This window comes from Dromaius novaehollandiae, chromosome 4, assembly GCF_036370855.1.
Source record: "Dromaius novaehollandiae isolate bDroNov1 chromosome 4, bDroNov1.hap1, whole genome shotgun sequence".
Lineage (NCBI taxonomy): Eukaryota > Metazoa > Chordata > Aves > Casuariiformes > Dromaiidae > Dromaius > Dromaius novaehollandiae.
Window position 1 is genome coordinate 74,311,025 of NC_088101.1, and position 26,879 is coordinate 74,337,903.

The window sequence follows — 26,879 nt, forward strand, 5'->3', positions numbered from 1 at the left end:
CTGTGAATAAATGCAAGAGAGGTTATATAGCTATATAGCAGAGTAATAAGGCATTCTAAATGTAGTGTCTGTATACAGGTGATATTATGTAAAATATTTACTTTGATTGAATAATTACATTAAATACGTAAATTAAAATTACTGTGGTGTATTATGTGAATAAAGGTACAAAATCAGTCACATTGTTATAACAGCTTTAGACCTCACACTAGAAAATTGCCAGCCCAGCATGTTCAGACTTTAAGCAGCACTTTACGTTATACAACAGAAGTTAGCAGCTTGCTACATGAAAGATCTGAGTCAGGAAGCTGTCCATTATAATTTAGACCTTTTTAGCACATGAGAAAGTAAACTCTAGGAGGTAAATTGATAGTTTACCAAGTTCATGTTTACATTCAGGGAGAGAAAAGTTGTTTTCTTTCATTTTGTTCTTCAAACAGCTTTCCCTCTAAATATCAGATCACTTGCCATCACTATAATTTGATTCCTGCCTTCTATTTAAAACATGACCTAGAAGAATTACTGACCTTCTCTGAGTTTATTTTTCAGAGAAAAGTGATAATTAGTATTTTCTCATCAAACTGCTGAGAAAGCTGTTAGCATTTCACTGAACCTGTTCAGTCAAAATCGAGTTCACTTTTTTATTTAGACAGATCAGTCTGTTATCCATTAAGCCTGATTCAGCAAGGTGTAGGCATCTAGCTAATCTGTGAACAAGTAATATACATCAAATCACTCACACATTTAGAATTTGGAAGGGTCTAAGCTTTTAACAACTTATCCTGTGCTGGCCAGTGAAAATATTGTTTATATTGTTTCTGGGGGGGGGGGGGGGGGGTTTGCAAGGTTTGGGAATAATACAAAGAAGCAGAATGATACCTAACAGCATGACATCATGCTAAACCTCAGTTAATGGTGCTGGAATCTGTTTCCCTGTCTATGAAATCTCACATTTTACAGTAAAACCCACATCACTGAGGTATGGGTTTGCTACGTGACTGGCAGAGTGTGTGGCTTTGCAACCCCTGCTGTACACCACAAACCTCCGCTTCCCCTTACCCACATGCAGGATGTCAGCTGTTTACTACACAAATAAACTATTAAGAGCTCTAACTGGCCATCCAGCTGACTAATGTCAGGGCCTTCATTCTTGAGTAACACTTTGGACATGCCCTTCCGAACCTGACCATTCAAAACATTTGAGGCCAATCCACTACAGCTTTGTTTTTTATTTTACTGTCAGTTTGTCCTATTGATAAATTCAGCAAAGGTCATTTTGTAGGAACTAATGACCAAGTCTGATTTGCAACGTTTAGCTACTCATGGGCCATCAGCTCCTCACAGGTGACTGATCTTCAGGAATCACTTGGCACTGCTATCATTACTGCTTAAGCATACTGCAGACAAGGGGATTTGTTAGTAGGTGGCAAAGGCCATTTGAAGAAGGGCATTCTTCTTTTCACTACCTCTCTCTCACTGATTTTGCCAAGTTTCAAAGCAGTCCAGTGGAAGTCGGAGGTGATTCAGAGTAAGTAATAGCTCTGTAAGCTCCCTTAATCAACCCCTGTCAGACTCCTGCGTGGTGCTAGGCAAGCACTCCAGGCACGCTTTGATTAGGTGCTCGCTAAGCAAGTGAAACTTAAATCAGTTCATCAGAAAAGAAACTTCACATTGTGCTATTTAGGATTCATGTCAGAGCCACTCCAAGCCTTTCATTTTATGATTTAGTCTGATGAATTATCTTTATGATTGAACTAGTATGCTCCATCAAAAATGATAACAGCTATTCTCTGTGCTGACCATTCTAAGCGGTAGACCACAAATTGACCATTTTATCATGGGTAGCCTTTTCAGACACACTGTTGAGGAATAAATTAAAATGGCCTGAATTTCAGAGACCTGGAGCACTTAGCGGTGCTATGCAGTTAAGTGGTACCTCTGAACATTCGGCAGATTTCTAGGAACTCTACTTAGAAGCCTCTTCTTCTACATACAAAATGCTGTCTTTTACAGTGCAAAAAATTATTGAAAATTGGGTTGTGTTGTTTGCACTCATGTTGATACTGGTACAGAGACAGTCTACAATGATATGGCATTATTAGAAAGATACAGTGCCAAAAACATTGGAAGACAGAACTCTGAAGAGGATTTTATTTTAATTTATTTGTTGAAAAAACATTAACTGGAAATGCATATTAGGGACAGTCATGGAATGCACTGAAGCACATTTGATGCAGCGCAAAAGTGAGTTCATTTATGTGATTTTTCAAGGAATCAAAGTAGATAAAAGTCAGTGAAAAACTGAAAGTCTGCTATTAGGAGAAAAGGAGGGAATGCTTATAGAAAAATAAAAAAAGAGGAGTTTTGGCTTGCTGAGTTGTTGAAGCTAAACATGTGCATTTGTTCATTTTTGTACAAGCCAGGGAAATATTCCTGACCTTATCACTTGCCCCTGTTAAGGTTAGCACAGATGTCCTAGCTTGGACATTTGCTTAATTTTGAAATGCTCTGTGTGTCTAGTAACTGAAGCTTTGTATGAAAGGTGGTGGCTGATCATACTCTTTTGTCACCCGTAAAAAGTAGTTCCTCTGCCTAGGCCAGAAGATTTCATTCCCCCTGAGATGTAGATTTTCAAAACTTTCCAGCACTTTGAGTGACTAATTCTAGTTGTGTGATCTGAGGCAAAGAGCCCATGCGGTTCATACTGCCTGCTTCCTTTAAAAGGAGCTGTGTCTCCTAATGTGCCTGTTACTCCTTACTAAGGAAAAGTTGTGGTATAGTTTGGTGGGAGAGAAAAAGCTACCATAAAATTTTGTGACAGGTATACCAATATAAATTGTGCTTTAAAATCCAGCTTTTTAATTCAGTTACTTTAGATTTCCAGTTCTACAGACAGCAGCAGTATTCTGCATTGGAGTATAGCCAGTTAATCCTAATTTGTTCTAATAATACTTCAATGAACTTGCTGGTTCCTTACCAAATAGCTTGCTGTCAGCTGAACTGAAAGGCAGGGTCCTAACCAGACGGGGTGCTGCATTACCCAGCCTGGTATCAGACTGGCAGAGTACTATCTATACCAGCAGCTGAAGAGAAAGTCGGAGGCATCCCAATGGAGGGATTTTGGTGCTGGCCATTCAGAGCTAGAGTAGCTGACGGTGACCATGGCTGAAGGGCAGGGGCTGTCTGGCGGAAGGTGCTGTAAGGACCTCACTGAGACTTCTGGCCTTAAACCTCTTTGTCACCCCACCCAGAGGGACTGAGGTAGAAGCTGGTCACTTAAGCTTTATTAGCATCATAGGATCGTAGGATAATTCATGGTGGAAGGGATCTCAGAAAGTCTCTAGTCCAACCTCCTGCTCAAAGCAGGGTGAGCTGTGAAGCCAGACCAAGCTAAAACTGTTGAAGGCACTCTTTTGGGCAGCTGTAGTAATGCACTCCTCCATTATATCAAAGACTTTTGTTCAGCGGGACCCACCTGTAAGACCTACTGGTTGCATCACTTTTCCACTTGCCTTTGAACTCACTCTTCAGAAGACTTGCTGCCAAATATCTTAGCTTCACTATTTAAAAGCTGTTCTTCCACCATGCAAACTTCCACTGACTTCACTCTGACCATGCGTGACATTACTTACAAACCTCAGATGAAAGAATCTGCAGGGTCAGGCCCAGTATTAAAACTACATATTTTCCTAAAAAAGCCTTTGTTTAATAGATGTTGCTAGAGGAAAAAGATCTGAAACTCTCTCATTTTTTCATGCACTCTCACTTATGTTTATCTGAATGAACCTTTTCAGGCAGGATTCTTGTATTTAGGTGAGTGCACAGGGATAAAACATGTAGGAGATCTTCTCATCCCAAATCTGAAATTTTGATAAGAGAGGATGTGTGCAGAGAGGATGCGCACAGCAAAGCTTGTTCCAAGCTGGCAAGGCCAAATCCTATCATCCTTGTAAAGAACCTACCCAGAGTAGACCCCAGGCTGCAGGATGGCTGTCCAGAGATCAAACTCAAAATTTAAAAGATTATTTATAATCTGTTTTAATAATAACCTTGAAGAAAATCAGTGCTATATTTTAACTTTCTTTTCAGACTTTTACTTGCTTTAATCCCATAAGGTGGTACTAAGAATTTGTTCTCTTGGCATAGTTATTTCTAATGGCAAATTATAACATTATGTCCCAGCTGTAGTTCCTCAGAGCTTGGCTAACCCATGTCGCTTGGAAGATCTCTCTTTCTGTAAAATCATGCTATGATCCTGAACCTGAGCAAGGATCCTGAAGCAGGCAAACTACAAAAGTCTGCCATGCAGGCTAGAGACCTTCATTTGGACCTAACGTCTCAGATCAGAACAGCTTTGAGGCACATTAAGCATATGCTCATTGTAAGATTTGTATTTTACAGCCTTTTTAAATTAAGGGAAAAGGTCTTTTGGCTTCAGCAGGGCTGACATGTCAACCTATGAATAAACCAGTATGTAGCATACTGTCAAGGGTATTGCATCTTCTGTCCGTGTCCCCTCATCTTGTGAAGCGGGTGCTTGTAGAAGTTTCCCTGAAGTTGCATAAATGCAGAGAGTCAGTCCAGCTGAACAGCAATTATTACTAAAGCAGGGGGAAAGTGCTTATCCGCTTTTAAAAACAGGGGGCTGAATGCTCTGTGATCGAAGGACACTGTCATCAGCTTACGGTGAGAAAACTTTTCAATAAGCCTCAAAACGCTGCACTCAGTACTGCAACAAAAAGCATATTCAGCTGATCTGCTTAATGTGGGGTGAGTTGATACTGAAGCTTTTAGACCCAGCAGATAGAATAGAAGTGGATAACTCAGTCAATGAATTAGCAAAACAGCTGCACCATTCTGCCAGTGTTGCGGGTTACATCAATAAAGTGCTTTAGTCTTTGCCTCACAGAAATCAAATAGTGGTTTTTCACATTATTACAATGCTAAAATTATAAAATAAAAAGTGAAAACAATGTTATACCTATATAGCTGAGTAATGCAAGTCCATATGGGCTATTTTCTTTAATGAGACATTATACATAATGTAGGCATAGTGGGCAAAAGCCGTAACTAATGTGGGTAAATAAAGTAAACAAACGTAACCCTTCACTGCTAGATGCCTATGATCATTTTCAAAATATGACTTTGGTGTCTGATATGCAGTGGCAGAATTCAGGTGCATTGATCCACAAAAGTAAGGCAGAAACACCTGGCTAACCCACTTAGCATATATCTACATGATAGACTGGCCCTGTGCAAGTAAGCTTGGCTTACAAAGAGCTCCAGCAGAATACAAACAAGACCTGAAGTGGATTCATGCCAAGTTAAGCAATATTAGCTGTAGGTGAGACTGAGCTAATGCAGCATCACAACTTTTTATGGCAGCGCTGACTCATGCCCCCCTGGATCACAGCACAAGCTCATGTTTGCCTGAGATCCACTGTTAGTTATCCTCCAGTGACACATATTCTGGTAAAAACATTTACTTAGGTGCCTGCAGTTCTGCCACTGCACATAATTACAGATGTTCTTGCTGGGCAGAGAGTGCAGGACCACTTTCATTCATTCATTGCTTCTTATTCTATAGATTAGGCTTTTGCCAAACCTCATTCATAGATGCCAAAATCCTCTATTAGACTTGGCTCTTCAGGACTTTCTAAACTCAACGCTTGAGCTGTAAATTGTTAGGATGCCATCCATAACAACTGAAGGACTGCAAAACTCCTCTGGAAGGAATGTCTTTCCTTTAATTAAAGGCGCTTCTCTAAATGCCATACGTAGTCGAATCCCAAGCTGCCAGTCAGAAGTGAGACCAGGCTACATTATTCATTGCAGCATGCACATTAGGAAGCGATGAGATGGCAATCAGGTGGTAATGCGGTGCATTAGTCTCAGTATCGCAGCCAGGGAAGAGGCTCACCTGGTAATTGCAATCCAGCATGATGTTACGGTTGGTGATAGTATTGTCTAGAGAATCCCCAGGGAAAGCGTTGTTTTCACAAGCGTACTGAGATTAGGCTGGGAAACAATTAGAAAAGCAAGATTGGCTTTTCATTTCATTTCATATCCTATCTTATTTATATGTGGTTTTCTGAGGAAACTGCACTGGCATTATTTAGTACCTCTTGCTGAAATTAGATGAGTGGATCTTTGTTTTGAAAAGATCCTTTTTTTTATTCAGGAAAGTTATTATGGTAGTTATTACTTTATTGACAGTGTGTTTATTTCCAGTCATAATGGAGTTTCTCACAGTATACAGTCGGTATCAGGGTTTGTATTTAATTAGCATTTTTCTGTGTTAAATACCTTTAAAATCCCTTTGATTAATGCTATCCAAATGTAGAGCGAGGTTGGGATTTACTCTGTTCAACACCTCCATCAATCATAAAGAATCATCTTGCTTGCAAATATTTGTCCCAGTAAATATTCGTATTACCCTAAATATTCCAAGTTACATTTCAGTTAAGAAACTCCCCTCCCATAACTTATTTTTATTCATATAACATGAAACCTAAACAGATTGGGTTGAAATTAGTTTGTAAAATTAATGGCTTTGAAAAACCCTGACCAGTGAAGGATCCCCCGAAGCACATAACCCAGATGATAAAGTATCGGGCTTGATCTGAAAGCTGGCCATCAAGTCACTGTCTTTTGGAGATTGAGCTGTGATCGTCTTTACTTCTGTCTTGTCACCCAGCTCCACCTGTGTGGTCAGTCAAAACGCGGTGTAGATACACACTTGGGGACCCTGCTTTGGAAGAGCGGCATGAGAGAGCATTGCCTGCGCCGAGGGAGGAGCTCAGCCGCAGCGTTCCACCATCCGGGCTCCTCCATCGTCACAGCAAAGCACCCTTCAGCTCACTGTGCAAACGCACTCATTGCCAGTGAGCTAAGGCACTGACACTGCCTCCTGAAAACTCAGTGTTTACAAATGCCTTTAATTCCGTTTAACTGCATCCCTATTCATTTTTAAAATTCAAATATTAATAATGATCTGTAGTCTAACCTTAATATAATGCTCTTTGATTGATTTAGTTTATTGTTTTAGCTCCGGAAGTGTTCCAGGCCTTTATGGATGGTGGCCCAGGATACTCGTACCCTGTAGACTGGTGGTCGCTAGGAATTACAGCATATGAATTACTGAGGGGCTGGGTAAGAATGTGAGGTTTTGTTTTTTATTTAATGCATTGCCTGACAGAAGTCCAAAAGTTTGCAGTGTCCCCCTGAGCACATCGTTCATGATCAACTTTGAGTGAACGAGGCTGAGGTTTGGGTCTGGAATGCAGTCTTGAACTTTTCCCAAGTGAAAACATTTTGGGGCAAGTTTTCTCCCACTCTCAATTACTTTATGACTGTTTACCTAACATGGACATAGGCTTTTGGCGTGGGCCAAGAAAAAGCCTAATTTTTAATGGCTGCTTGATGGTGCAGAATTGGAAGCAGTGGTATTTCTATATAGAAGTTAAGTAACTGGGGTCTTTATTATATCTTTGATTCTCTTGGCTAATACCCTAAAAGAGCTAATATAATATCCTAAGATATTTGGCCCAACTTCAGAAAATGCTTATCTGCCAGTGCATTCTTTACTTATCTAATCAATTATGTGAATAAGCTTAATGAAAAATTTTCCTGAGCATGGTTGAATTTCACAAAAAAAAATGGAAAACCCTTTTCCATTTTGGTCCAAAGGATTGAAGTTGGTTGGTTAACTATTTACTACTCCCTATGGAAAATAATACTTTAAATACTATTTCAGGGTAAGGACATTTAGCTCAAGTAGCTAATGTCAAGTAGCAAGGCTTTTACATTAAACTCCTATTTTGGAAAAGGATTTTATTGCATTGCGGTATGCTGTACTTAAGGGAAGAGTATTTATTATTATATCACACTAGCACAGTACTGCTACCCTGTCCTGCTAGGCACTTTCTCATGTAAGACAATCCAGCCCACAAAGATCTCACAGTTTCATATGGAATGACAGATGAAGGAAAATAAAATAAAGAACAATTATTATCCCCATTTCTAGAAGGAAAACTAAGTTTCAGAGTGCACGGATATTGTTACTTCAGTCCATAAAATCAGATTTTGCAAAGTGGTAATATTTGGCCAAACTATTTTGAATTTCCGTAGAAATGGCAAAAATCCTACTCCTGATACAAAGACCTCTCCCATGCTAAATCTCAGTCCCTGCTCTCAAAGCACAGGAGTATTTTAACAAGTTTTTTTTTAAAAAAAAAAGAAAAGGTCTTTGCAATTTTTTGCTACCATCATTCTGAAAAATTACCGAGTGTTTAGGCTGACATTGTCCCCAGTATGAAATATTTTAACCTGAACAGTTAAGGTCTGGCAGTGATAAATACATACTTAGCCCTACTCACAGAAGGTTGTACTGGCTGCACATATAATAAATTGAAAGAACATACTGCTGTTTTAATATCAATCTTTTTCACCAATGGGTTTCTCCGAGAAAGGAGCATAATGAATGATTGTGCAAGTAAAGCCGAACTCCCAGGACAAATCACTAAAGATTCCTAGTTACTTTAATAAATGAAAAATTATATAGAGTGGTATCCTTTTGCCAAAATCAGCAGTCTTCTCTCAATAAGTTTATCCATCTAGGGGCAAAGCAAAGCAGAGGCTGAATCAAACCAATTTTTAAATACAAGCATTGCCATCTGTCCCTGCTCCAGCCAGCCCAGCCAGCTGCTTGTACTGCACCGAGGAGCCGTTCTTGCCCATCGAGCAAGCCAGAGGGCGGCTTGGCAGCCTGCGCCTTTGTACAGGCTAGAAAAGAAATGTGTATTTTTTCCCTAAGTTTTAATTCTAAGTTTTTTCTAGTCTGGACAAGGCCTAAGCCAGCCGGAGTGATGACAAGGGACATAGCAGTGGGTTGAGGAAGGGCGCTCGAGCCGAGGCGCGCTGCTGCCTGTTGCGCCCGCGAGCTGCAGAGCCCACCTGCGGCAGCAGCCCCGCGCGGACGGCGGCGGGGCGGCAGCTGCAGCGCACGGGGCTGCACACTCGCGCCGGGGACAGGCAGCCCAGGCCTCCTCCGCCTCCCACGGTGCTTCGCTCCGCGGCAGCACGAGGCATCCCACGGCCGCGGGAGCAGAGGGGTGCGCGCTGGGTGCAGCCCACCCCGAGGAAAGGAGAGGAAGCAGCGTGGGCCGACCTCCCGGATGCCACCTCCTCCAGCCTGAGCACGGAGACCGCTGTGCTAGGGAGCGGCGAGGCGGGAAGGGAGGAACACAGACAGAAAAGGAGGAGTGGGTAAAACGTGAGGTTATTTAGATCATTTTCCACCTTCCAGTTCTGGGTAGCGTGTGAAACTACCTACCTGAGTTCAGGTGGTGCTAGGTAAAATCGATTTGCTGTCTGTTTTGCTGAATTTTTGTTCCTATTTGCCTCTGCTCTCACCAGCTGGAAATATCCTTAGAGGAGGCTGCAACCACGCACATGCTGCTGCTGCCTTGTTCTCCGCCACTGAAACAGCCGAAGCAACGCGGGGCTGGAAACAGGGCCGTAGCCACTGCAGCAGGTTGCAACCGGTGCTAAGATGCGCTGCACTTTTCTTGATTACCCATGGTAGCGCAACCACTTCATACCATGTTGCAGGCACATTTCTCTCCTTTTCCAGCTGCTAATACAAGACCCGACAAACAAAAAAATAGCAGTTTCTAAAACTTTGCACTGAATGTTGCTCTTTTTCCTAGCTCCGTGAAATTAAACTGCATGATGCACACCACAACTCAAGTCAGCCTGTTCCTATGCCACTATGATTTCAAATGGACAACAGCTAAAATACTGTACTAGCTGCTTAGAGAGGCAACAAGGATTTAACTGAGCCTACTGATGAAACTGAGCAGAATGGTACCAATGTAGAGTATCATTCTAATAAATTGGTTTACAAATACATGACTTCAAAAAATATGTTCGTGATAATTAGTGAGAACGTAAATTACAGGGAATCCTTTTGTTTCCAAATGCTATATTTATTCAAGAATAGATCACAGCGTTCTTCACAAACAAAGCACTTTAGAGCTCTGGGCTTCTCCTCACCTATAGAAGAATTCAGGCACTGCAAATACAGCACACCAGGTCCCTGTCATCTATAGGCCCATATAATGAGTTAATTTTAGTTTTCAAAAAAGACGATTGAGGAGGGCTATAAGTGAGAGAGACTACTTCTTTACTGTGGTTCTTAGGCAGTTTTTTTTTTTTTTTTTTTTTTTTTTTGTATGCCTGCACTTCATTTTTGAGTTTCTCTCTCTACTACTAGGTAAATTAAGGATGATAAAGCTTCATCAAGCCACCACTATTGCACTCTGTCACTTTAGATCAAAGTACTTTCTACTACAGGTACTAAATAGTAAATAATCCACATATCACATAGAATGCCACAAGAACAAAATTATTCATCTGTCTAATTCAAACTCATATCAGATACTCATTTCATAAAAATAAAAATTTGAAAAGAAAATGGATCTATAAGTAATTAAATTCATTAAAACCAAAGAGAATCACACACGCAAAGAAGGATTAGCCTCAAAGTTGTTGTAAGATATTTTGATGTTTCAGTATTTCCAAGATAAGGAATGTTGAGCTCAGGGAAATATGAATTGTCTACAGTCTTTTATCCATTCTTGCTGACTTGATATTGATTTAACTTTATCCCAGAGGCCCTATGAAATTCATTCAGCCACCCCCATTGATGAGATACTGAACATGTTCAAGATAGAGAGAGTTCACTACTCATCCACATGGTGCAAGGGCATGATAGCATTACTGAAAAAGGTAAGAAAGATAAAGTCCTCTCTTCCTCCCTCTTCCAGCAGTCCCTCCAACAATTGGGCAGGCATCATACAAGCAAGACACAGCTCACAAACTACGTATTTAAAATTTCAAGGATTAGAAAGAAGTGTTTCTTTTTAGACTTTTCTGAATGTTGGTCATGCTGTATTATCTCTTTAGAAGGTAGATTAGTCTTTGGCTTATACGTGGGTCTTTCAGTGGCCTGGAAGAAATAGAAATCTAATATTTCTGCTTATTTTAAAACATGTTAATGTTAGTAAAACAACTTTGGGAATCAGTGATTTTCTCTCTGGGCCTCTTCCCCATTGTCTTCAGCCTGAGTGGCGGATGTAGGAGAGGGAAGGAAGGACCATTATGTCCTCCAAATTTCTGCTAAGATTTCCAGCAAGCGTGCCTAGAAAAGTGCTGTATATCTCCCAGTCCCATGTTGCTACAGTTGCAACAAGAAAAGTCCAGCCATCTTATGTTATATGTCAGTAGCTACAAGATGGGTGTTCTTCTGGCACACATCCTGACCCTGGAACTTGCTTTCTTCCTCACATCCCCATGTGTTCATTTATTTTAATTGCTTGGCCATGCTGCAAGGCTCATTTGCCCCTTCTAGGTATTTGAAATCATCAGTCTTGATGGTTTGAGCAGGAAGTGTTTCTGAATGTGTGAAAAGAGCAATAGAAGATCAATTTCTTTTGCTGCAATGAGCAATCTATTTTTGATAGATAGTGCAATGAGGTGGTTAATTTTAATTGCTGCCAGGATGCTCACGGTAATAATATCTTCCAATAAATTAAAGACTAAATACAAATTGGTGGGTAGAATTGAACTGTGATGTTTCATGTCACTTGGACTCCTGTGTATTTGTAAATAGACTTTTATTGCTAATTCATTTTTATATTTCAGGCCTGAAACAGCCATCTGGCAGCAATTAAATTATCTTAATATCCTATGAGCTAAGTTATTATTTTTATTTTTTAAGATTGGGCTTTCTAGGAGGTGCATCTTCTCACAATAAGTTTTGTATCATACCATTTATTTGTGTGATACATTTATTCTTTTACATGGCATCCAGTTCCTTAGAAAATGCCTTGTCTTGATCACAGCTCCTCACTAAGGACCCGGAGAGCCGTCTTTCAAGTCTTGCAGACATTCAAAACTCTCCATACCTAGCTGATGTCAACTGGGATGCTGTTCTGGAGAAAGCTGTGACCCCAGGCTTTGTTCCTAACGTAAGTCAATATTCTAGCTGAACTGTGTTTGCAAATTCCAACTTCAATTATCACCGTTGTTTTAAGTGTTTACTAACAGACACTTGCTCTTCAGTGATTTGCTCCTGACAAAAGTTTTACTTTGGATTCTGCTTTCATTTACTCAGCCATAGCTAAGAGAAAATGTGGCTCATTTCATAAGATCAAACCAAAAACTAATTAACCTTGGTTCACTTTTTGTTCTCTCTCAAATAAAAAACACTTTCCAGACTTTGCATTTCAGCTACGTTAGAACAAATGATTGTCGGTGTTAACTCTGAGCCAAAGAGAACCAAGAACATTACAAGTCTGAAAGCTATGCATCTGAATAACATTTGCAACAGCTTTTAATATTCAGGTGTGCTGATCCTCTTTCACCTAAAACATACTGTTTCCAAAGACTTACCTATTTCCTTTGTGACAATTCAGATTCTATTAGAGTATTTGGTGGTTTCTGTTTTGTGGTTCTGTTTTGTTGGTATTTTCTGGATGTTTTGGTTTTGTTCATTTGTTTAAAAGGTCCCATAAATTGAATGGGTTTGAAGCCATGAATAAAAAGCAATGACTGTGGTGACAAAATGTTTCTCCAGTTTGCAAAGTCACAGAAGTTATTTTGTGCCATAATTCTTCTCTAAGCGTTTGTAACAGACTACGGATTATTTATACTTTTTTTATGCAACCATGGATAAAAAAATGAGGAAGGTGGGCGTAGCTAGATGCTCTCCTCTTCCAGGTGTATATTAGAGTTCCTGCTAAATCTGATGGGGATGGGAGTAAAAAGTGACTTTTATCCACTTGGATTAGTCTAAAAGTCATATTAAAAGCTCTATCATCACTTCAGGCTAGAGGCTGATATTGCAGGGCTTGTTCCACCTGGTTGATCAGGTGTATTAGGAAAACAAGTGAGAAGGTGAGAAAAAGTGTCTTTTCTAGCATAACACTCTTTTTTTACATTTACTTTGCTATTTCAGGAGACCTAGCTTGGCCGGGTATTTTGCAGGGAATTTTCTCTCTCTGAGCCCAGCATAACCCATGCTGATTAACTCGGGAGCCACACAGCAAAATATTTCTTGGTTTTTAGGCTTTGGGTGAGAGGGCGAGTTGAAGTCAACATACCCTGGGATGTGGAGAGGGTGTGTTTATCATTACTGTTGGAAACTTGCCTACCCTGTCCTTGTTCTTCTCTTTAAAAAGACTGGCTGCCACCATGTGAGAGGCCTGTGGTAGGAAACCCCAGAGCTTAATTCCTCCCTCAGTGGTTTCATTCCAGGAACATCATTCTTACTTAACTACTAAAAGTGTTTCTTTCAAGTTTATCTAGTTTCTTCATATCCAGCCTTGAGTCATATATATATTGTAGTTCTTTTATATTACTATATTTTGTAGTTTTATATGCTTTCGGTATCTGGACATTGCAAGGAATCAGAATATAAGCAGTGATCTCTGGATCAAATGTTTCAGTGCAGGACACCTCAACTTATGTAAATGATTCCTGATGTGGTTTGACTGCTTAGTGCCTTTGGTTCCTAGACAATATCTGCGATTGCTACATAGCTTGTCTTGGTCCTGCCGGCTCGGCAGTGGCAGGGTGCACCCGAATTCCCAGCAGTCCAGCGGGAAACACGCTGCCGTTGCGACCCTCCCCTGTAGCAACGTGCTGCGCGGGTCAGAGCGTTTGCAAACCGTTGGGAACACATTGAGCGAATGAGGAGCCGAGAGGAGCGTATGTTGTTCTCATTGCAGGAGGAGCAAAACACTGACCCAGCAATTTGGGTGCCTTCTAGTCACTTTTTTTTTTTTAAAGGTACTGGGTTCCACTGGAGCTTTTTCACAGACTTTCTGGCCATACCTCATTTCTCAACCCTAAATAGGAGAGGAACAGTTCATATTGCCATGAGATGGCTGTAATACATTAATGAATAGAATTAAAAAATCCAAGCCATAACACACTTCTCCCGCAAACTTTTGTGCTGAACAGATCTCAGAACTAAGGAAGGGAATGACCATGTAGAAATTGTATTCGCAATCACCCTGTTTAAACAATGGCTTCCTAATACGACAGAGAATCTTGAGACTTGGTTCAGGCGTCACAAATTAACATAAAAAGGTAGAATCCAGAATATTTAAGTAATATTAAGGAAAAAGATAATAGAGGCAGTTTTTTGATTTTACTCAATGGAGATATAAACGCTGCAGATTGAAGATGGCTACATTTGTCATTCTTTATTCCTCACAATTTAAGGTGCTGGGTGCTCTCAAAAACCTGACAACTTCAGATAGTCACTTGAATGGAAGTTTAGATTAGAAAAATCTAGCATAGAGATTGCAACTTGATTTTTGAAAATGTACCATTCCACATTTGTAGATAGGACAAGGTTGCCATACTCAACATCACCACAGCATCAATAAGAGAGGAAGTACAAATAACCCTAGAAAGAAAGGAACAATGCCTCTGTCAGATGAACATATGTTTCAGATCCTGAAACGCTATAGCAGTCTGTAGCAGTGTTTGATGCTTGTTGATTTTTTTTCATAGTTTCAAGTTCTGAATTGCATACAACATTGGAAATACCTATAAGTGGGAGTGTCTTTCCTCCTTTTCATCAGCCTTTTCCTATTACTCTATGAAATAGTTGAATCCCTGTAGCTCTAATTATTAAATAAACTTCTTCTAACATTTAAATGTTTCTTATTTACAATTTATTTAACATTAATACATCCAAAGCCCTGCACAGACATTGACCGTTACCACTTCTGTGGAATAGGTTTAGTTGGCTTTATCTATTTTTTACAATTTTATATATGAAAACTGAAACAGAGAGGTGACAAACAGCTAACAGCAGTCACATTGGAAACTCCCAAAAGACATTAGATGATGGCTGGACTTGATTTTCAAAAACAACTCCATTGGCTATAATTCTTTTTTCTTGCAGTCTGACTCTGCTAAAAGCATTCCCATCATGAGTTTCCATGGTGCAGATGGTGGCTATAACTGGCTAACATGTAGTAATTCCATAACTTTGAGTCATTTAACCATATTTTAAATAGTGAAATACAAGTATCAGTTTGAACACCATTATTGTTTTTGGAAAACCACAAAGAAGCTGTTTCGGCTCCTATTTAAAACTCTCACCTGATCAGCACTTAAAATTCATAAGCATAACAGTGTTTATTGAGTGTGTGGAAAAAAAATTGCACATGTGACCAACATACTATTAGATCTTGTTATACCAGACAAGGAAATCCTTTTCTAATAATCCTTTCCTAATAAGGACAGTTTTGGGGGGGGGAACTGTAATGGATTTTACAAACAAAATTAGTTATTGTTCCAGTGCAGGTGCTTTCTCCAGTAGGGGAGTCTGCTGGTCTATTCACACCAGCAAACCATTGCTGCTGTAGGTAAGGCTTGTCTTTGAGTGCAGTAGGAACGAGATCAAGATTTCTGATGCAGAAATTAATCCCATGTGCTGGCACCAGTTTCTCTCACCACAGCATACAGCAAGATATTCTGCATGGGAATGAGTCTGAGCTTGTTTATGTACAAAACCTGAGGCCAGCCCCCTCCTTCCTTTGGTGTCTTGGGTAGTATCCAGACACCTGAACCCACCTGCAGCCCTTCAGAAGCACAAGGGGGTATACACGTTTTAACAATTTGGTCTTAGAGGCACTTCCCATCCTTTCTGCACTATTACAGTTGCTGTTTCTGTTCTACAACACTAATTCATATTTTGATGAATACTTTGCTGCAGACTCCTCTCTCTGATTGGAGTAACATGATTGGAGTCACTCTAGAAGTACATCTGTGTATAACTAGGAAGAGAATCTAACTCTTTGTAATTGCTTTATAATGTGACTTTTATCTCTACTCTGTTATTTAATCTTCAAGCATTGCTTCAGGCCTGAAAAAGACAGTTTTCATTTTGCAGTTGTGGGTGGGAAGCTGGATTGTTATTAATGCTATTAACCCTGATTGGACAAAATAAAAAATGCAATAATGCTTCAAAGAATAACTTCATGTCCTTTTGTACCAGAAAGGAAGACTGAACTGTGATCCAACATTTGAACTAGAAGAAATGATTTTAGAGTCTAAACCTCTCCATAAAAAGAAAAAGCGACTTGCCAAAAACAAATCGAAAGATGGAGCTAAAGAAAGCTGCCCACTGGTAAGCTGGGGACTGTAGCTTCAGTCAATGGCATCTCATGTACTTTCTCTGATGGACATAATCAGTTAAGTTCAGTTTTGTCATCTTTGAAAATAGACTTGGTCTCCCTGTGTGTCATTTTATATATAGCTGCATAAACCATCTCCAAAGCAAGATAAAAAAACAACCATTTATTTCTGTCATAAAAGTAACAGCATTTTATGCTATAATCATTTTTAAGATTCTCACAAATGCTCATTTAAAGTATGAAAAACTGTTGCCAGTTGGCAAATATGCTTCCCACACACAGGCAGATAGTTATAAGGAGTATTTATTCACTGCTAGTACTGAAAATGAAAAGTATGCAGTGAACAAACTCCTTACTTATGAATGTTTTAAAGCTGTTTCGCACAGTCTTTACTAATGTATCCCACATAGAAAGACCCATTGTATATGCAGTTTAAATTTTCAGGAAGATTAAGAAATAACCTCTTTCCAGACTTGAATGTTCATTTCAGTGAGGCTTTACAGTTTCTGTTGCTACTCCTAATGATTGTGAATGCTCATGCCAACTATTCTTCTTCGAGCTGTCAGACATAAAAATCCTCAGGGATCCTTTGTGGGGAACATCTCCTGGGAGAAAGAAGGATTGCTTCTGCTATCAGTGTGAACCTTTGAAGAGCCTGCAAAATGCCTCTTGATAGTATTCATTCATAAGCTGTTTTGTTCAGTATCATTTCTGTTGTTGTGATTTTTGTCTATGATTTTCTGTCATTTTTAATCAACCTATTCATGCTGTTTTTTAAAGAACGTACACCTGCAGCAGTGCTTGGAAACCGTTAGGAAAGAATTCATCATATTCAACAGAGAGAAGTAAGTGCATTCCTTGATGCCTATTTAGCATTCACTACCGAAATTAATTTCAGAACGACTTTTTTTTTCTCCCAGTTTTAAGAAAGGTGATTAATGATCACAGCAGCATGAGGTAAAAGGCTGGATTTCCATTGATTTCCTCCTTTTACAATCCCTGGTGTGTTGATATTGTAGCTCTCCCATCTCCGAAAGCAAGCAGAAGTGCTTATAGTGAAAGTATGTTAGATAGATAAGGTAAATGTCACCAACAATCTGCAGAGAAACTGTTAACAATTAAGCAAAGGGAATATAATGCAAGGGACTGCTTTTGCACAAGAACAAAGCCAAAGGAAGAGATAACTCATGAATTTTTAATGATATGAACTGCAGTGGTCTAAGGCAGATAGTCTATTTGTACTCTACCCCATAAAATACGTTATTTCAACATCAGTTATTTCAACAGAACTAAAAATTAAGCAAAAAGTGTATCCGATAGGAGGGAAGTACTCCATAGTCTAAACATTAGGCAGAAGCAGTAGAAACATAAGTCTGAATCCCTACAATGTAGATTTTCGTCCTTCTGATATATTGGATTTTATGTAGTTTACTGTGTTTGAGTTTGAGCCACCATCAAACTGTTAGTTTTGTATTTGTATTAAAGATATAGTTCATAAAACCTTCATCCAAGTATATCAGTAGCTTTGTTTACTCTAATTACATCTGCAAGCCTTTAAAACAACTTTGTGAAATGTTAGAAATTATTTTAAGAGTCCTTATATCTTAATGCTTACAATACAAGTAATTACTTTCTTCTGTAATTAAAACTGGGGAAATGATGATCAGCTTTGCATCGTTCAGGCCATGTAAAAAAAAGAAATTATGCCCTGGATCACCCCATTTTTCTGTTACAACCTGTGGACACCTCCATGCCCCCCTGCTGACTGCTCCACATTCCTCTGAAACTACAGCAAGGACTTACAAGGAAAAACAATGTCAGATAGATCCTTAATGTAATTTTGCATGATCTCTAGGACAGTCTAAGAGCCATAAACAAGAAAAGCCAGCACATGGCAGCTCATAGATTTTCAGAGACCTTGGTGAACTTCTCTGCGTCAGTTCCGGTATCAATGAAGTAGGGAATGCCTGAATTTTGTAGTAGTAACTAACTCATAAAAAGAAAAAGATTAAGATAATAATAACCACCTTTGAAAAAGATTGAATTGATAATTCAATTATTTCCAAGAATTTTTCACGCACCTAGTTCTTTCCCAAATATGACCCTCTCGCCTACTCAAGGAAATTTCCTTGATATGGCAGGGAAACCCAACATATAGGAATTTCTGAGAGACATATAAGATAAAACATTAGCTTTTGTAAAACACTGTCAAAATCCCTTTCCATATGCTTGCTGTATTGAACAGTTTCTTTTGACATGATTTTGCTTTGTTATTCTTGAATCTTTTTCAGTAATACACAAAGATTTTTTCTTTCCCTTTCTTCATACTGCACAACCACAGTAACAATTTAAGCTATAGAGGACTCTGAGAGATTGATGAGAGATCAAGGAGATATTTAAAGCAAAAATGGAGAGAAAGCTAAAACATGTGCACTTCAGTATAGCATGTTTCAGTCATCACTTGATTGGCTTTGGCAAGGTAAAGAAAAAAATATTTAAAATAGATCTATAACATATCCTGCATGGTCTTAAGACAGATCATGATAATTTTTCTGTTTAAATTGTATTAGAGCTGAAGAAGGATATAGAGTTGTATAGAAAAGTTAAGAAAAATCAAATGAAGCTAATTAATGGGGGAAGCAGAGGTAACATTTTTTAAGTGCATAATGTATTAGTTAATGGTAACAAAATAAGTGCACTGACAGACATGGACATCATCACAGTGCAGAGAAGAACAGGATATGCAGTATATGCCGACATAATTCACAGTGAGTTTTCTTAGAGCTTTCTGAACACTTAAGGATGTACATATCTGCATTTCCAAAGCTGCATGACCAACCAAGTTCTTAGGAACAGTTGCCAATTCCAGAAGACATGAACTATTCCTACAAGCACAATATCCAGCAGTATGTGATCATATCATTAGCCTAGATTTTAACCCCAAGCAGGATTTTAAACCAGTCTCAGATTAACATAGCTGTATGTTTAGATATCCCTTCATGTTCCTCTGCACAGAATAGAATTGCTTATATATTTTAGCTGTTTGAAAATATCTGCATATTTCCTTAGATATTCATTATATTCAGCTATAAAGAGCCACCTTTTACTGTGATTTAAACATTCTGCTATGTCTGCTCCAGGGGCCACAGAACAAGGCGTAAATCATAAGAAAGTATAGATCAAAAATTTAGCCCATCTTTCAAGCGGAAAGATGAGAATCTCCAAATTAGGATCTTAGAAAAAATTCTAGGTATTTCTAATCAAGCAACATATAGGCATGTAGTAAGATGGCATAGTTAGGGTACGATATTAATTTCTCTGGTTCCACAATATCTTGCAATCCAATACTAGTAAAATATTTGCTATAAAAAGCAGAATCTTTTTTTGTTGAATTTATCATGCTGGCACTTCTAGATTGTCCCTCTTTCTCGCCAATATCATTCATCCAGTACCAGATATCACAAATCTTGAAATATGCTATATTTATTTTCTTTACAACAAGCTCAGGAGACAATGAGGAACTTTCAAATCACAGTTAAAGGAAGGTAAATGGAACTTTTGGAATTAGTAAGCCTTAAAGTAAGTAAGTAAATAAGTAAGTAAGAAAGACTTAAAGAAAGGCTTACTAGGCTGAAAAAATATGCAACATTCAAGAGACCGAGTGAAGTAAATTCACAGTGCAAGTTAATGCTGGCAAAGATGTAATGTGCACATTTTAGCTTTTCTGTTGCTTGCAGTTAAATAACTGCAAGCTGGTATTTATAAGAAAAATGCTTTAAGCAAGATGACTGCACAGGAAGACAGAGGCCATTTTAGCTAAGCCCAGAATTCAAACGAGTGAGCTCAGTTAAAAAGCCTGTTTTTTATCCAGATGGCTTTACTATAGGATCTTATGCAATGTCCTTTTTCAGTAAGTCTTATACTGCCCTTGAATGCAATTAATTTTTTTGGACTATTTTTTAATTGTTTAACTGATATCTATGGTTTGAAGAGTTACGAGATTGGATGAAAGATCTGAAGAATTATGAAGATGTGGGATGACATATGGTCAGAGAGCACAAACGTACACTGCAGAATAATTGAGCAAATATGTTTTGTTTTCCTAGGAACTAGAAAAGGAGGACTTGGAGCAGTGATGTTAGTTGTTTTGGGGGTTTTTTTTGTATATTGGTTTTAACTGTACAGAACTTCCTGGCAAAAGAAGTGTAATCCATGATCATCAACAACTGGTAGCAAAAGTTAGATTTATACACTTTATTTAAAAACTGCTGGTCACACAACTTGTTGTGTTGATATGTAGATTTCTTTGGGGAGATACCTAGGAATAGAGGAAGGACCAACTGTTTCTAGTTTCTTTATACAAATAAAAAAAAGAAAAAGAAAAAGAAATGTATCAAACAGAGATATTTCCAGAATATGAAACAAAAACTTTTTTTTTTATGATTTGTATTAGTGCAAGACCTTGCCCCAAGTACTAAAAATGGCAGTTATAGACAAGAAGTCCAGGTGCTGTTCTGTGCATCAGTTTAGCTAGGGATCTTCTCACCACAGTTAATGTCCCCAGACAGTCTGGGAACTCTGCAAGATCTGAAGGGAAGAAATACTGCTTTCATGTCTGCAAAATGGCCACTGAATCCTCCAACATCTTTCTATGACCTGAGTCAACGGTGGTTCCTGTGATGCCCCATTCCTTCGATAAAGGGATTGTGTAGCACTGAGCCTGGATCATGTTCATCCACCAAAGCCCCTGTCATTTCCTCACGGACACTCCTACCCCCAGCGTACAACTCCACGTAGGATGGCTGAGCTTTTCTGGAGAGGTAGCTTTGTACCCTGCTCTTCATTTGTGCAGGAAAACAAGGAGCATTCAAAATTAAGTCCTGTACATTGAAAGTAGATTTTATCCTGATTTTATTTTTCCCAATGCCTCAAATACCAGCATGGCAAGATGGAAGGCTTTGTTTTTATTAACATCAGTATTTCACTGAAGGTGAGCTACAAATTAAGATACATGAACATCTTTTGTTGAGAGATAGACATATGTCTTCATTCCACACTGATTAAATCTTCCATTACTTTTAAGACAAGGGTACATACTGCCCTGATCCAAAATAAAATAACATAGGAAAGAGGGTCTTTTGCAATCCAAATTTGATGGAGGAAATCTTTTCTTTTGTTCGTTAAGAATGATAGTAAAATCTCTTATTTACTTTTGACTATATAAACTAAATAAACCATGATCTAAAAAAGTCTATACAAATGCACTTACTTGGAGAATGTGATTTGATTTCAGGGATGCATTCAGCCTTTTTTGCTAACAAAAAGAACTTTTTTGTCCTTAAATCTATTGCTGTAGATAGAAGCTTTATTTTTTCCTCAAATGTGCTGCAGTATCTGTGTGCATATTCCCATAGCCTTGCCAGCAGTTTTTCAAGAAGCTGATCTTATTTAGAAGCTGTAGGCTGTATTTTCAATTTCCTTGGGAAAAAAAAAAAAAGATTTTAGAGATAAACTTATGCTGTTTCTTCATAGTTTTATTAAAAACCTGAGCACAGATTATCTTGCTCTCTTAGCGACATTATCACTAAATAAATCTCCACATACATCTACATCTATTTTCAGATGTCTAAAACCTGAAATAGCTGAAAATAAAAGAAATAGATGCAATATTTTGTTGTAGTGGAATCCCATTTTTTGCCCTTCATGGTTCTTGATCCTTTTCCTTTGCCTGAAAAGATGTCCTTAAGATTAAAGTAATAAAATAACAGAAGAGAAAACACAGGAAGTATCTACTCCTCAGGTGGAATAATGATTCAATTCTAAAGGTTTGTCATAAAGATTATCAGCCAACTAATTAAATTAAAACATTTTATGCTACATTTTAACAAATAAAATATGTATTTCAAATATATATATAATGTATATGAAAATGAATTAGAATTATGTAGAGCTAGTTTAATAAATGGGTTGAAGTGACATGCAAAATTGCCATATTTTTAAAAATTGTAGTGCAAACTGTCAAAAATTTACTAATGATTTCAAGGGTTGAACATTATTTTCTTAATACTAACATACTGTAATAGCATTGCTATGACACTTAGCTAGCTGTCTACTACCCATTGATTTCAATAGGCTTCCCCCTTCCCAAACCACTAGAAAACCTTATTTCTCTTAAGATTTGTTTGAAGCAATCACACTAAAAAGTTCAGCCCTAACTTGAGGTGGTAGGATGGCTGCTTCACATTTTCCTCTCTTTTCCTCCCATCATTCCTAATGTTTGGCCATAACTAGTTCTTTCTTAAAAGGTGCTGAATAGATCAAGGTGTATGGACAGCTTTCTGTACTGAGAATAAACAGCAGAAGTTGAGGGAGGTTGGTAATTTACAGGTATTAATATACTTAACATGATGTTTGTGATTTTGTCCTTTTAATAAGCTCTGCATTTTTTATAAGATCAAATTTATTGTCTCTTCTTTTGTAGTTCCTTTTCTTTCAATTGTCTTTTCAGATTCAAATCCAGAGTCCCTGAGTGCTCCCTTTCATTTCCTTTTGATAGGAATTGAATATTCATAATGATTTGCAGTGTACCTCATTGCATGTACTTTTCTTAATAAGTATTTTATGTCATTGTACTGTCTCTTGAGATATTTCTATTATCATAATCCCCATAATGTCTGAATACTTTTCAGATGAGGCTATGGCACAACTTTTCCTTTCTTGACACTTTTTCTGACCTTGATTCAGCTTAAATCCATCTCTTTCTGAGCATTTAAAGTGGTTGTGCTGCTCTTCACTAATCTCTTCCTTGTTCCTTTTGTAATCTTCAATTCTGTGTACAGTTCTGCTTCCTTATCTCAAAAAAGATATAGTGGAATTAGAAAAGTTAGTAAAAAGAACTACAGGATTGATCAGAGGTATGGCATGGCCTGCTCTGAAGGATTTCATAGACTTGAACTTGTTTAAACTCAGAGAAGAGACAACTGAAAAGAAGAAAATAGGCTAAATGTTTCTATGTAATGGAAGTTATTGAGAAGATGACTAAGCAGTGGCTATTCACCTCTTCTGATAACTCAAGGCCACAAAGTTATTAGGCTGCAGGTTTTTTAAAACAATGTGCCTTTTTGTGCAACCCAGAACATTGCCAAGGGGTGTTCGGGATGCTAAAGCACAAATGGATTCAGAAAAGGATTAGGCAAATTCATGTGAGAAAGATCCATCAAGGACTGTGAGACATGAGGCCCCGATGAGCTCTCTGCTTCTGGACGTAGGGAGGTGTCGGAAGCGAGGAGGATATGCCATAGAAGACATTTGTCTCCATTTGGTCTGTTTTTAAACTCTTTTGCTGGCGCCAGAAATGAGCCATGCTGAGAGGCAGGAATCTGTGGTGGGGGGAATGGCTGCGTATAGGCTTTTATGTTATCTCACAGCTTATAAAGTCTCCACCTTCATATAGTCTTCATAATAGCTGTTGGCTTGCAAGACAAAGTATATGTATATGTGTATGCATGCATCCATACACATATACATATATATAGGTATACATGTATGGTGGTTAACCATACATGTATACGTACAAATACAGGTATACATGGTGATTAACCAAGGCTGCATGTCATGCTGTGTGATCAAAACTGAGCTGTGGGCTAAGACTCCTCTGTGGGTATCCTTTAGGAAATGAAGGCAGCTGCAGAGTTAACTTGGCTTTTTGTGAATCTAGTTTTGGTTTTAGGCAGAAAAATCTGCTATGGAGGATATGGAAGAGAGAAGAGACAGTTGAGAACTCAGTGGAGGATGCAGTTGCTCCCTGGAAACTCAGTGATTCTGGTTCCCAGAAACCTGTTGCCAGGAGAAAGGGAGAAGGGGCTAGCCAACACTCAGGCCAGTCAGAGGGTGTTTATTGTCAGATCCCCAAAATCATACATAGATTAGCCTTCTGCGTACCATAACTATGTTAAACTATCTTAGACTGTCACCTGTGTGGCTCTCTCAGAGCAGCAGTTTTGATTAGAGATGCCACATTATGGAAAGGGGTGCTGCTAAGCAAAAGTTGTCACAGCTATGATTTTCCTCATTCACCTCAACAAAAAAAAAACATTCCAGGATTTTTGTCTCAGCAGCCAGGAAAGAGGGATAAAAGGAAATGAGGGAAGCTGTAATAATCACATCTCAGTGATGGATGGTTGTCCTTTTTTTGAATCCTACTTTGTCATGGTGTTCTGATATACTGACTTACTGACACGACACAGCACTGTGGAACTGTACATTATTCCCAAGGCAAAGGCAGGCAGTCATTTCACAGTCACCACATTATTATTTCTCTTTAAGGTCTCTGTCCACTGTCAAAATTTATGCTCACTGATGTGAACTGCTGACTGTTAACAGGCCTCTCTACCTCAGCTCTTTTATAAAAGTTTCCATGTGCTGAGCTCCAGGATCAAGGTGGAGGTAGTTGTGCTTGAAGTTATGTTTCCAGTAAAATAGACCTAACTCTAGGTGCTGATGAAGAATTGTCCTTCTCCACTATATTTCATTTAGATATGACCCAAAGGATCATTCATCCTTGAAACTTTTTGCATGAAAAATGAAGGAAGAGAATACTTAAAAGCAACTACTGTGAGCTGTCTGCTATCTACTGACAGTTTTACAAAAGGGGACTACCTATCTCTTTCAGAATATACACGCAAGGCAGGCTAGGAAATGTGTGTCTTCCTTGAGAGTGCATTTTGGACCATACTGCTGAGAATTATCCTTATTCATGGGCAGGTGCCTGTAGTTTATGAACTAGATTCTGACAAATGAAAATGAACTAGAATTTCCTCCTTGTGGTCCCACAAAGTCTAGTAGCCAATACAGTAATTTCATAGCTGCTTTCCTGTTGCCTGTGCATGTGGATCAACAGATGTATTTAAACTAGAAAAACAGTTCACATTTAAAGATGTAACTGTACAAGACAGATATTGTTTAAGATGCACCTGGCCTTGGACAGCCAATAACACATTTCTAAGAGACACTTATTTTTCTAGTCTGAGCATGGCTTGAACATTAGCGTTAATCGGTTGTTTTAGTTTCAGTTTCTTAAATGGTTGCTCATCATTTACTGTTTTCATTTATTTACTTCATCTCTTGACTCTTACATTGCTTTATCAATTCCCAGGGTAAACCTGAGCTCTCAAGACATTGCAGGCCAACATGTTACAGCATCCAGTGTAATTTGTCACTTGAGTCCAACATAGTTCTACACACTAGTATTTCACATGTCAGTCACTCCTTATGTGCACCTGAACCCATTATGCTTGATTATAAATTGCTGGTTGATAGAAAATTATATTCACAGGCATTTACTGTGCATAATTACTCAGCGGGAACCATCAACCTGAATCAATTACCCATGGTGTAAGCGTGTTTCCCCAAGGATTTTTGGAAAAGGTGGGAGTAAATGTCATGAGTGTCAATGGTACAAGGAGACATCTGTGCTACATGGGGCTACTTCCTCCAGAATTTTACTTTTTGCATTCAGGTATAATAAAGTATAACTTTTAGCCCGTGCCTTGGTCATTTAATTTTAAATGGAATTATAACAGAGTTATTTGAATGCTTACATGGTAATCTACTGAGCTAGCAAAACACATACGTCACAGTATGTTAGGAAAACAGAATGGAGATTATGGTTGTTTCTACTGAAGCAGTGTCAAGAGGAGCTATTCAGAATCAAAGACAGAGTTAAATGTTCATTGGGTGCAGAATAACTCCCTCTCCAAAGGGCTTAGGCAAGATTTTCAAAGGTATCTGAAATAAATGGGAGATAGATGCCAAAGGATTTTTCAGGATATAGGCCTCTACGGCCCTGGCTGTTGCTGGCAGACCCTGAGCCGGATTGTATGCTACCAGCACACCTGCATGGACGAGCACCGGCAAGTGCTCGCCTGTCTCCCTGTGCTCCCATGTAAGTTCATCTCACAGCTCTTGGCAGAGTTTATTAGTTTGTGCTCCATACCAGGCTGATGGGGCTATTCACTTTCTGCATGCCTGAGCAGCGTGGGTGTGAATTAGCTCTAATCCAGAAGCAAATTGGCTTTGCTAAGCAGTGCATGATGTGTTTGTACAGCTTCCAGAGAGGAAGGGACTTGACTCTGTGGCTCAGAGAGGATAAGCATCTGTCTTTTTTTCTAGAGATGCAACAAGGTTAGGATTCATTTAACTTAATTTAAAAATCATTTATTTAGTCTAAACTCCTTTAGTAGCGAGGAGAGACTGGTATCTCTCAAGGTTGGTCTGTGACACATAAAACTTACGCTGGAACTAAGTGTTCTATGGAAGTACCCCCCTACCCTGCCTGTAGATCTTTTAGTTGTCTACAGCTGGATGGCATAAAATCCATCCCAAATTTGTGGGCTCAGTTCGTTTGCCTAAAAATAAATGCCTAGCTGCCAGTTCAAAAGGGCACAGGTCTTCTGTGGTCCACTGCTCTGTCTGCTGCTCTCTGTGGATGTCAGATTGCTGAGGGTATCTCACATGGCACTGAACATGTATTTTTGCGCAACTGCATTTGAGCCATACGTATCTTGCCACCAAGGCAGGAAGCCAAGAACAACAAGTTATAAGGGTGAATGTTATCAAGGAAGAGCTAAACACTCTTGAAGTCCACTCTTGTTAGTGATT

General features: G+C 38.8%; 1 protein-coding gene across 7 annotated transcripts in view; it reads left to right on the forward strand.

Annotated features, from left to right (window-relative positions):
• Positions 1-26,879, forward strand: part of STK32B (serine/threonine kinase 32B) — a 173,156-nt gene that overhangs the window by 135,286 nt on the left and 10,991 nt on the right. For all 7 annotated transcript variants that reach the window (XM_064511447.1, XM_064511449.1, XM_026122083.2 and 4 more), the window contains 5 exons: positions 7,049-7,152; positions 10,675-10,791; positions 11,907-12,032; positions 16,082-16,213; positions 17,001-17,065. In XM_064511447.1, coding sequence (XP_064367517.1) covers positions 7,049-7,152; positions 10,675-10,791; positions 11,907-12,032; positions 16,082-16,213; positions 17,001-17,065 — 544 coding nt within the window. The remainder of the gene's footprint in view (positions 1-7,048; positions 7,153-10,674; positions 10,792-11,906; positions 12,033-16,081; positions 16,214-17,000; positions 17,066-26,879) is intronic.